The sequence below is a fragment of the Argentina anserina genome, chromosome 2 (assembly GCF_933775445.1).
Source record: "Argentina anserina chromosome 2, drPotAnse1.1, whole genome shotgun sequence".
NCBI classification, from domain to species: domain Eukaryota; kingdom Viridiplantae; phylum Streptophyta; class Magnoliopsida; order Rosales; family Rosaceae; genus Argentina; species Argentina anserina.
Window position 1 is genome coordinate 17,835,341 of NC_065873.1, and position 12,788 is coordinate 17,848,128.

At 37.4% G+C, this 12,788-nt stretch overlaps 1 protein-coding gene across 1 annotated transcript; it reads right to left on the reverse strand.

Moving 5' to 3' along the window:
- Nucleotides 1-4,232: 4,232 nt before the first annotated feature.
- Nucleotides 4,233-9,022, reverse strand: LOC126785462 (uncharacterized). The gene is made up of 4 exons (XM_050511162.1): nucleotides 8,736-9,022; nucleotides 5,091-5,152; nucleotides 4,869-4,973; nucleotides 4,233-4,598 (listed from the first exon to the last, which is right to left on the reverse strand). The coding sequence occupies exons 1-4, from the start codon at nucleotides 8,947-8,949 to the stop codon at nucleotides 4,452-4,454; spliced, it is 528 nt and encodes a 175-aa protein (XP_050367119.1). The 5' UTR covers nucleotides 8,950-9,022; the 3' UTR covers nucleotides 4,233-4,451.
- Nucleotides 9,023-12,788: the final 3,766 nt, after the last annotated feature.

The following is a 12,788-nucleotide window of genomic DNA, read 5'->3' on the forward strand; positions in this document are numbered from 1 at the left end:
CGACTTGACTACCGTCGTCAACTCTTTAAAAGCTAGTTGCATGTCTTCCGGTGTCGCCATCACTCCAAACTTTAGTAATGCCTCGACCGCTATTAAACCTCCGCTAGCCGCTGTGTTATGAGGAACACACTGCGAATGCTTTGGTTTCGAACAAGAGGGAAATCCTCGCGAGTAAGGATTCAGGCTTGCTATCTTTAACACTATCCCACTGGGCGTGCCAAATGTTCGAGTTGGGAAAACGGATCTTCCTCAGAGAACAATCAGCAAGCCCCGGTGCCGAACCCTAGATGGTTCGACCCTTCGTTCTCTATTGTTGTTGGCGTGCCAGTACCTTTTGAGTTAGGTACAACTGTTGCTTTGTTTGACAATGATCGCGCTCACATACTGTCTTCCTCTCAGACGATTGCTCCGCAGTCGCTGATAAACTGCTGAAGTTCGAATGACCTATACACAACCGGAGTTGCTAGGTACCTTTCACTCCACCTCAAGTAGATGACCGATCTTACTTTAGACCGCTTGGGGAAAAGCAGAGCTTATATTGTGTCGTTAATAGCAGGACTCTCTCGCGAATGAAATTTGCTGACTAGTGCAGACTTTGGGTTTGCTAGAAGCTAGGCTAGCGACTCGATGGACTTGACTCGAATTGCCAAAATTAATCGGACTTGTTGCTACATGCAGCGCGAGGCGTGCATCTGGGTAGCTCCGCTCCGATGAGAGACTTGGTTGCCGAAGCTAATCGGACTTTTTTTCTGTGGGGAGACTTTGACTATGCGGTTGCGCGATAGTTTGTTTGACGTTGCGTGTGTTATTCTGCACATTCGACCTCCTTATATAGAGAACACAAATTGTTCTTTCTTGCGAATCAAGTCTTGAGAACCTCTTAGTCGATTTAGATTCACCTTCCTTAATCAACTCATATTCTATACAACGATAGTCCCCTAAATTTATTCCAATACGGCAGGTAATCTTGCTCTGTGATATATTTTCCCCAAATAACCGGTCCACGAGCCTAAATAGTCTAGATAATACCGGAGTATTATTTTAGGCCCAAACAAGTTGAATAGAGATTTTTTGTGGGGTGACTCTGAAAATAGCAAGAAAGTTCATTTGATTAATGGGGATATTGTTTGTCAGCCTAAGTATCTTGGTGGTCTTGGAATAAAGAAAACCGCTCATATGAATTAGGCTATGCTTGGAAAAATTTGTTGGAGGATGTTTGAGAAAGATAAGGGTTTGTGGGCTTCTATGTTTTCTATGAAGTATCTAAATCATTGTAGTCTTCTTGATAATGACTACAAGCCTGTTTCTGATTGCTCTAGTACCTTTATCTGGAGGGCAATTATCCATGACACTCAATTGGTTAAAAAGAATCTAAAGTGGAGATTGGGTGATGGTAAAACTATAAGATTTTGGTTTGACAATTGGCTCTCCTCTGAACCTCTTTGCAATTTTGTCTTGCCTTCTATTTCTTAGGGGTGGGCACGAGACGGGATGGGACGGGACGGGGCTCATCCCACGTCTCGTCCCACTCTTTTGAATCGGGACGGGATCGGGACGGGACAAGGGTTTTTAAGAATGCATCCCACTCGGGATTAATCCCGGTTGGGACGGGACGGGATCGGGACGGGACGGGACAAATCCCAACTTCCTATGAAGTTAAATAAAAACCTATATTTTTACTTTTTCATTAACAAAGTAATATTTAATAATGAAATTTTAATAATAAAAAAATGCATATTATGTTCAAAATATTATAATTTAGCATTATTATTTGAGTTGAAATAATTTTGGAGTTATTAAGAACATAAATTAGTTTCATTTTAATACAAATATATAAGAATTTTTAAGTTTTTATTAAAGGTGGGACGGGACGGGACGAAGCGGGATATAAATTATTCGTCCCACGTCCCGTCCCACTATTATGAAACGGGATGGGATCGGGACGGGACGAACGTTTTTAGACCTCCGTCCCGTCCCGTCCCGTCCCTATGAATTTCGGGACGGGATCGGGATTTCCGTTTTTTATGCCCACCCCTACTATTTCTATTAATCCTAATACTTTAGTTTATGAGTTTTGGAATATTGATGGATGAGATATTGACAAATTGTCTTATGTGATTAATGCTGATGTTGTTAATCATATTATCAGTGTTCATACTGCTTTTGGTGACAGTGTTGTTGATTCTTTAATTTGAGGAGCTACTGCTAATGGTTCTTTCTCAGTAAAGTCTGCTTATAGCTCTTTCTTTGATCTCTCTTGTCCCCACAGTCCTCAGTGGAACTCTATATGGAAAGTTGATATCCCTCCTAAGCTCAAGACTTTATTATGGACCTTGCTGCATAAAAAGCTCCTAACTAATGTCCAGCGTGTTACCAGAAGATTTACTGATAATGCTTCATGCCCATTTGTCTTTCTTCTAATGAATCTCTCAATCTCTTTAGAGATTGTCCTAGAGCTGCGAATATTTGGAGCTCTTTCTCTAAACGTGGTAATATCCTCAATTCTTTCTACCTTGATTAGAATGGATGGATCTATGCTCAACTTCATTGTCATACTATGGTGATGAGTGGTATCAAATGGTGCAATTTGTTCGTTTTTATATGCTGGTTCATATGGAAATAGAGGAATAAGCAGGTATTTGATTCTTCCTTCTTCATGCCTGTCTGTTGTGACCAAATTATTTGGGACTATGTTATGGAATGGAAAAAGGCAAAGTCTAAAGCTAGTGCTGTCACAATGTTTAGTTACTCTCTACTTTCTTGGAAGAAGAATTCTGTTGGTTATTGCAAATTAAATATTGATGGAACCAGGTTTTCTTCTTCAAGTAAAATTGGAGGCAGTGGTGTGATTAGAGATCATAATGGTTCATGGATTGTTGGCTTTCAGTGTAATTTGGGTATTGGTTATGTGCTTGATGCTGAGGCATGGATTGGTCTCAGATTGGCTTCCAAACATCAGATTTCCAAGTTGGAAATCGAGTCTGATTCAGCTATTCTTGTTCAACTATTCAAAGCTCTAATCTTGCCCTCCACCCCCTTGGTTCTTTTTTGATGGGTTGTAGAAGACTCATGGATAAAATGGATGATACCAAGTTGGTGCATATTTTTAGAGAATTGAATATGACTGCTGATGTTCTAGCCAAAGCCAGCATTGATCATGATTTGGGTACTATCTACTTTGATGATCCTCTGGAGCATGTTGCTCAATGTATCCTTGATGATTTATGTGCTGCTACTAGAGCTAGAAGAGTTGGCTCTTCTTATGAGTCTTAATTTTTCTGCTTTTTCTTGCTTGGGTCTCTTTTGATCCCGTATGTAACAAAAAAAAAACACAAATTCTCTAGCTTTAGAATACCCTACTCCATTACATGGGCTGTTACAATTCTTGATCATTTTCAATTTCATTGCGGCGAAGATTACTAGACATTAAGGTTTGGTTGAGCGAACTGGTCGAGCCGTCTGGTTATGGTTGAATGTGAAAACGTTCGTCTCTTCTTTAGGTGCCTGGGTGAGCCTTTTGAAGATTTGATTTGCATCTGTGGCTAAATGGTCGATTTACTTTATAAGCATAACAGAACAGGCCACTAAAAACACATCAGATGAGCAAATTCCAGCCCATATTGAATGATAGAGAGAGCCAAGTAAACTAGGAAAGCTATTGCTCATCGCAAGGTGACCAAACTTGAACTGATTCCAGCTTTGAACGTGAGTGGTAAGAAATCATCAGTGAGTGGGTAACCCAGGATGCAAAAAGAGCAAGGAAAGTTGATTAGCAACAAAGGGATGTCAGCAACAAACTTAAGAACAAATCCATCGAGCAAAGGAAACAAAGGGATGAAGCTGAAGCCTGAAGAGCAAACGGAAGCTAGCAGCACAAGGGTTACGTCAAAACAATCCCTAAATTCTTACAAAACTTGTCAAGCACAATCAGGGGTTGAAGCCCCTCCCACAGTTCCCATGTCAAAGAAAAAAAAACATCATTTCAAGTAACTCCTAAAACAAAAAATTTAAACTAGACCAAGAGTACCCCAAGGTGATTAGTTCTCTATTGCTCCTAGATTTTCATATATAGAGGACTGGTGGTCTTGGAAATGACATGGAGATCATTGATGTTCTTTCAGCCCGGATATGGAATACCTCAATGAGGGATGCAACTTCAGTTAAGGATTTTGGAAACCTTATCACATGCACGAGTCAGAAACTGTGGCGCTTTACTTCACAGGAGGCAGATGATTCATTTTATCTATATAATTAGGTTCCCAAGCACACAACAATATTACAACCATATCTGGAAAAGCATAAGAATTGACTGATGAGAAGTGAAGCAAGACACATACACTCATGAGATTCTAAGCCAAAACTTGCCTTCCATTAGCTTGGAATTTCTTATAAACTCTTCTCCTTCTCCGACCATGAGATTGTGGAACTTGAGAACAAGGGAGAGGTAACGTCTACTTGTACTTCTCCATGATTCTTCTCGCTTCTTCTAGACTATTATCCGCCCCATCCTCTGGTTTCGAGGTGGTGCCTCCATTTCCCCTTGGCCCTTCATCCTTATTCAAAGCTATGAATACAAAATATGCAAGTCCCATTGTGGCCTGTTAACAGAACATTCTCAAATCAAAATTCAGTAAAATTAGCTATCTTCATAACTCCAGATTGCACCTAGAAGAGCAATGCTCATATGCCAAATTTTCTACATATTAGATATTCTCACAAGAGTATAATGTTCATGTCGGCGTAGGACCAGAGAGTTAGATCCGTAGTCACAACCAAATTGATATGACAGCTTACTTCATGAAAACAGTAAAGCCAACATGGAATTAATAAGTTTACTATTCTGCAGAAAGAAAGACTTGAGAACATACCAGCACAAAGAAAACAGTGGAAACAAAAGATTTGAGTACAAAGAGACAAACGGACAATGCAACTATTGTCACAGAAATCCTTGCAATTGGTCTCGGTACAGAAGCCTAGCACCCAAAATCAACATGTAAGCAGAATATCACAAATCATTAATTTCAAGTAGAGCATGGAATATTCAGGCAATAAACTGCAATATAAAAAATTTAACAGGTCCTGAAACTTACAGGGACAAGACTAGTTCCTGCCTCAATCCCATCTTTGCCAACATTCCACGCTGTTTGCAGAGCTATTTCACATAATACATATAGTTAAGGCTTAAGACAAACACAGAAGAAAAATTAACTGCAACGATTTGCCTCTTCAGTTCATGTGATGTAGAAAATTGGAACAGTAGCAACAAGCAGATCACAAAAGAAAAAAAAAAAGGGTATCAAAAGTAATTCATGAGGAATTAGAGGAATTTTGATATGGGAAAGTCCCTCACTTCTGCTTTGGTGTGGGAAGATAGCGCAGACCCATGATATTTATAACATATAGGAGACACACAAAAGAAGCTTCAATGATAACTATAGTACTTCTGTTAAACCAAAGTGAATTTTGAGGAAAACTATGTGTTGAGGCTCATAAAGCTGAATATTCTGAATCAGATGATGAACTAGTTAATTCTATCCCTTCATCCCCTAAATATATAAAAAAGTGTTAATCCTCTCCCTTGAAAACTGGTGCTTGTGTATGAGTGGGACAAATCGGGGAAGGCGATTGGGGCAGTCTAACAGAGGGAAGAGTTATGAACTTAGTGCCAAGGGGATGGAGAGCTAAATGCTGTGAACAAGAAGAAATAAATTGAACAACACAAACTGGAGAATATATGAGGGTAGTTTCTCATGGGGAGCAGGGTCTACTGACCCAACATTCTGGTTCTGATTTTGATTGATCCGTTAACTTATCAGTTCACATATTAAAGTAACGTGTTCCTTGAGTTTGGGGTAAGGCGTTTGGTCACGACGTGATCAAAGAAGAAAAAGCATGAGGGATAGAAGTTTGATCCAAAATGTTTATCAAGCTTTACTCCTGAATATGATTTTCCTTTCAGTTCTTTTTATATATTTAAATAAAGGTTTGCTAGATGGTAACATCAACTACTGTCAAGCTAATGTAATTTCAGAAATTTCTCCAGCTACAGGTAACAATGAACATTTTAAGGGATGACTCTGAAGTGGAAGCTAGGCAGACTAAACCAGACATTATGCCCCTCGGAATCACGTTGACAGCTTGGATGCTATGTCAATATCCTCTAGGAAGAAAGGTTGGAAGGAAGGCTGAATATATAGAGCATGTACCTCTAATTCTGGTGTAATAATAAAAATCATAAAATTATGAATGAGAGGAGGATCATTATGGTGGTCTCAAACATAACAGATCCTAAATCTCCTGTAAATTCTAAAATTGATGTTACGATGCCTATTCTAATATTCATGTTCCGATGCCTGAATCCATGGAAGCCTTGATTATTTAGGCCCACTACGAACATTGTTAGCTCTTAATTGGAATTTCCAGGGTCTCGGGAACTCAAGGATATATTCTCAGGTTTAAAAATTCTATTAAACATATATCTACTATACAAGAAATGGAGATATTTTGGATTAGATCAAATTTTGGAAAAAGAACATAAGATGTCCACAGTAGAGAAAACATACAAGAAAAGTCATGAACTTTGAAAATCACTGTCTTCCAATTCAAGGGAATGGAAAACAGAACACAACCCAAAAGCTGGAGCTGGAAAAGATGACTGGTCATCAATTGCTTCGGAAAACGTTTCTCCACAGCCCAATCTTTGGTCCTAAGGAATCTAGATTTTGTTGCCGCCATATTTCCCATATCAGCATCATTACTTTCCAATTCCACAATGCTCTTATAATCCATAAATCGATATGTTGATTTCCCTATCATCTTCCCGTCTCCCCTTTCCTTCCTCAAAATCCCCAAGCTCTTGCTGTTAACAGTGTACAGCAGCCCTCTGGTGAATCCCAGACCATATAGGCTTCACAGAAAAGCTTAGAACAAAGTTGTTGAAAGCAAATGGATATTATAAATGGCTTTGCTTATATGATCTTTTAATGCAGCAAGAATTAGACCTGTAAGAGGGCAATTTTGATGTAGATAAATAAATGGCAGATGCAGGTGTTTACATTGTTTATGCTTGGCAACAAAGAGCACTGGAATAGTCTTAGCTCTGACGCAATAAGCTTTGTGTTGAACATCATACTGATGTCTCAGAATATGATAGAAAAGTTTTATTGCTAGATACATATCTTGCATTAGATGGGACAGTGTACTCCATAAAGGGAGTTGCAGATTTTACTTTCAGCAGTAGATAAGATATTGGGTTTCTGGGCCTCTTAGATTGATGCATTGGAACATGTATGTTTTCAAGATTTTAGAGCACCAATATGGGGACCTCAGCGTGCCAATAAACAGCATTATCCAACATCTATACATGTTAAGTAAAGAAGCAGACCGGAATACCTTTTTTTTTCTTTTCTTTTTTTAAGGCAAAAGAGAACAAAATACGGTGATATGAAACCAAGAAGGTGGTGGAGGTTTCTAGTCATTACTTCCAGTCTATATTACTAGGTCAAAGGTTGTTGATATGGTGGATTTGGTTATTATGTACTACTCATAAAGTGGATCATAGAACAAAAGATGCCCCTTACCATCAGTTACCAAGGCTTACTTATAGGCTGAGCTTAAATTTACATTCGAAACATATGCCTACAACAAAGACACCAAGATTTGATGGGTTGGGATCCCTGAAGTTTTAATCTTCAAAAGTAGTGTAGTTGGGAATGATGGTGGTAGTCTGGTAGATGTCGCCTAGCAGTTAAGTGTCAATAGCTTAGTTTCAGCAAAATAGATCAACCTGTCATATGACTGAATGCCCAACTAGATTTCAGATCTCAAATAGTAATTCGACTTCCTGACTCAATTTTGGCCTGTGTAAAATAAGCCATAGAATGACTCCTCATTTTACTAGTACTGTGTAAGAGTCATCCATTTATGAAACTAGATAGAGAACACCACAAAGGGAAGTTTATCTTATGCAGCGAGAAGCCTAGAACCCCAACAAAATCAGACCTGCTGCATATAGCAGCATATTATATCTCAAACATGTAAGTTCTCTTATGGAAAGTAGCCAATTGGAATAAACAGCCAAATCTTTAATTAACATATGATGGAAAACCACTTCCATTCAATATAAGAGTTTCAACATATTAGGTTCTCTTGAACGAAGAATGACTAGCCAGTTCAATGTCTAATAAATCACCACTCAACACAAACATAAACTCAAAACTCAACTGTAACCACTTCCAACTCTTGACTGAGTAGTACAGTACCAAAAGCATTTTTCATAAGAACATCACACTTCATACATGGCTTCGCATCAAGTAGTCTCTCAACAACGAGACTATTATGTCCTCGTGAATTACGAATGGCTAGTCAGTTCCCTAACCTTAAATTAATGCTTCATCACTCTTCACTATGAGAACAGTTCATTATTTTCTCTCTAACAGCTTCTCTAGTTTATAAAGCCTCTACCTTTCTATATACTATTGCTGTCATTAGAGTTTCTTGGCTTTTGGTACAGTTATGACAATTTCAGTTCACGAAAGAGTAATCATCAAAACTTAGAGATTGACAATCCAAAATTTTGCATAATATGACTTGAAATTTACATGCTTTCTACTAATATGCACAAAACCCAACTCAGAAATAAGCAAATTCCATGAACCCAGAAAACCAATAACATCATACACATTAAAAAACATCGGAAGTTCAACAAATGAGGAAGTAAAGTTGAGTTAGCTAACCTTTGAAGATGTTGGACTGCACAGCGAATACAACGTTAGACTTCCGAGTTCTTTGGCTCTTAATTCGCAGAGTTTGATTCTTTGAAGTCAAGAATGAATTGGAAGAAACGAATTGAGAGCGGGTGAAAGAGAGAGTTTGATTGTTGTAACATTTTGGAGAGAGTAGTTGGGTTGTGCAGCAACATAGGCTGTGTAACATGGCTGAACTACCCATTCGAGTCCTTTATTCAACAGAAATTCAGATTTTTGTTTCGACAGAAAAAACAGAGGAACTCAAAGCAGGGCGTTATCGGCCTCACAAAGCCACAATGCTCAACTTAACCCGCCCGATTTCGTTTCGGGTGGTTCGGGTTTTTCTAATTGTTGGATTTTGGTTTTTTTTTTATACAAATTTTCGTTTTAATGTATACATCTTCTCATAGTTACATACTACTATTTGACCTAGTGAAATGGTTTTTTCTTAAAAGCTAGAAAACCAATCGTAATGAATATGATGTGTAACATCTAGTTTTCAGCGCTTGCACTACAAGAAACTTCACATGCATCTTTGCAGCATACCTTTGAAATCATTCAACAAGCATGACACTAATGGTGTTTCAGCTTTTCAGTGCCATAGTTCTAGCAAACTAAGGGAGATATGAAAAAAACTCTGATTATAATTCTGACCAGTAGACATTGTAATCGGAGACAGTAGACCTATGTGGCCATATGATAGAGTTCCAACATGTATCCCCAGACAGAGAAGGCTAGTATTCAGACACTGGAATAAACTCACATCCTCAGAGTTCATCAATCCAAGTCTTAACATAGATCAGGCTGAGGGCTAGCTATATCTCCCACAAGGAGAGATCAAGTGGTACATTCTGAAACCTGGGGAGGGAAAATCAAGCAACTCTATCTCATTAGACCTGTGTTCATTTCGGAAACTATTTTTGCAAAATTAAACATTGGCATTTAATCTCTATCCTGGGGTTATTCCATGAACAACACTCAACAGTGAAAGACTAGAACACCATGTGGTAAGAAGGCATTTTTCCTCCATTTATAATTTTTAAATCACTTAAAGCGTTTGATGAAATGCCTCAACGAGTCTATTCATAATCTAAGAGAATGATAACACCTTCAAATGTTCAATTTTTATATGGAAGGGTATTTATTATTAGGTTGATTTGTGCCACATCATTTGGTGTATGGCTATGAAATATAACTGAATGAAAATGGTAGCATGGTAAGGCAAAATATACAATACCAACAGTACCTAACAAGTTCCCTGGGCAAAATTTTAAGAACATACCAGATAATTAGAGAATGTAAATGATCTGTGTGAAAAACTGTTAGGCCTAGCTATTTCCTAACTTGAACGAACTCCCTTTCAAAGAGCTATCATGCAATGAATCGAATGTACAGGTCAAATTCCATTATTTCTAGTTCAGTTTGCCGTCATATAGCAAAAGGTTTACAATAAAGTTAATAATCGGAGCTAAAATATAACATCTTCATCTTGCACAAATGTGAAGGTGCTCCATTGACGTATGATCTTAATGTTAGTGAAACTGCACTAATTCAATGCATTTATATATCGGATCTTCAATTAGTAAATTTTCTCAGATAACACAGTAGAAATGTTATATAGTCCGACTTCACAACACGTTGAGCACTTGGGAATTTGCTAGGTTGTGCATGCTATTGCTACTTCGGAAGAAAATCCAGATATTTGTTAATAGATTGATGCAAGATAAAAGGAAGGTCGTTCCAATTTCAGTGGCTCTCTTATTACTGATATGTACTTCAACAATATTCTGTTGCATCATGTATTAAAAAATCAACTCTAAATGAAAATTTCAAACCTTTTGAACAAGCTTGTCAAAATGTCAAGTACGGACCAATTCATTGGGAAGCAAACTTCCTTTTATTTATGGTCATGAGGAATTGAGGATTATAACCACGTCCAGAAATGTAGCTGCGATACCATGTTAGGGAGTCATGTGGAGAACCGTCTATATCTCCCATTGTAGCAGAAGTTAATATATGTTAATTTGATCATTCTGGTGTATTTTTACTGAAAAAAAGAAGAAGAAAGAATCCTAGACTGACCTTAACCAAAGAGAAACTACATTAGTGTTTTTTTTTTAGGCCTAAGCATTTACATTGAAAGAAAGAAAATGAATTGGGAAGTTCTTTTGGATGGTAGCTAGTATGCATGTATAATTGGGAGATATGGATTTCACTCCATGAAATTATCTGGTATAAAAGGAGAAAGACATTGATCATGAACGACTCTCCTTAAACTTAGCTTGTTAATAACATTAACTATCTACTCGGATATGAATCTGTTTCTGCCTATTTGTTTATGTTCAAACATTTTGTAATTGCTAGAAAATTCAACTGTGCTCGTCCTAGTATTGCATGTATTATAGATCTAAGTGTGTACATACAGAAATGATATTTCCAGTAATATTGGTTTCTTTTTTTTCAAATTCATAATCATATAGCGTTATCTTAAACCTCGTAAGAAAGAAACACAAACACAGACAAGCATGAAACTATGAATACTCTATTAGAAATGGACTAGGATTATTAGTATTTGTTTTAGGTTGATCAGCTTATGTTTGTCACTTTAGATCCAAGAGGGACTAAAACTAAGAAGAATGGGGGACATAGGGTGGTTTTGTCAAAACTAAAACGTGAGTAGATTCCTCAGTGAGGTTCCCAAAGCCATGCCTTGGAACTTTGGGTTTTGGGCAACACTGTTCTCTTCTCTGGCCAGCCTTGGCTATATTTTTCTTCTTGTTAATTTGTGCATCAGTAACCTGTGGTAATTTTTTAATTGACTGAAGCTGAACTACATACTCAACTAATAAATTAATATAGTAATACTCTTTAACCAAGTACTTTATATGCCTAGCTATTTTATTCCATTGATGTTCTACAGGGTAAACTGTAAGAATCAATTTAGAGATTAGTTTTTTCCTTTTCTGGTATGGTGGTGGTATTTGGGAACTAGGATTTTGGGTTAGTTCCATTGCATGGTTTTGGAGTTTTATAAGGCCTGCTCAATAAACCAATAAAAGAAAAGGTGCAAAAAATATGCCTTGCAATCAGAGATAAATTTGTCATTTGTATAGTAAATAATGCATCTTGTTTACTGTGTTAATTACTTTGTGTTGAGAGATGATTGAAGGTATGGTATTTCTTACCATTCTCATGAACTGATGAACATGATTCTGAATCTATACAAGTACAATATCAGTATAGATCCATATGATCAGTTACTACAGTAATCACAATATCAATCGAGATTCTTAGAACTACTAATTACAGAGAGTACAATTGTAGGAGGGCTGGGCAGCTTGTTTAGGAAGGGAAATAGGGGACTCCTGTAAAAACAAAATTAAAAAAAAAACTCCTACAGCTAACCTCATCTATAGCAACAGCTAGAATCAAATTTGAAATCAAATTATAGTCAAAAAAGCAAAGGAATCAAAAACATAATGGGGCATATGGCCTTCATAAGAGTGGCTCTACTACCAAAAATAAAACAGCTAGCCCATAACCACTGATTCTATTGAGGAATACAATGTAAGAACACATGAGTAATCTAACAAAGAGGCCTATTCAATTCAATTTGAAGTAAAATATGTACCAAAGAATAGAACCCCGAGGTGAAGATGGTGGAGCTGGTGCACCTCTGAATCTTTAATCCCTCTTTCATTATCTCTCTCACTTCTTTTCTTGCTTGACTGCAAAGTATGTATAAATGCATAATAGTGTTTAATAGTAATCTAGAGTTGTAGACTAGACAAGTATTAGCTTCAATCACTCTTCTCACCAAATCAAGAGTGATTCACATCCATTAATTAGTTCCTGATTCTGTGCTATAATCATTACTGTATTCCATATAAGTTATCAAATTAAGGGAAATTCATTTTTACAATAATATTGCAATTGCAGTAGCAAAATCTAGTAAGGTTGAAGAAAAGAATCAAGAAAAAGTGAGAGAAACCCAATGCAAAACCAAGAGGAGGGGTTAAGGTTTTGAGGCAAAATTTGGCA

Bases quoted from the DNA above. Each gene is read 5' to 3' on its own strand.
- LOC126785462 (XM_050511162.1), bottom strand. From the start codon at position 8,949: ATGGGTAGTTCAGCCATGTTACACAGCCTATGTTGCTGCACAACCCAA. The intron at 5,153-8,735 runs GTTAGCTAACTC...TATGTGAAATAG, and splicing joins GCAGTCCAACATCTTCAAAG to CTCTGCAAACAGCGTGGAAT. The intron at 4,599-4,868 runs GTATGTTCTCAA...TTCTGTTAACAG, and splicing joins CCACTGTTTTCTTTGTGCTG to GCCACAATGGGACTTGCATA.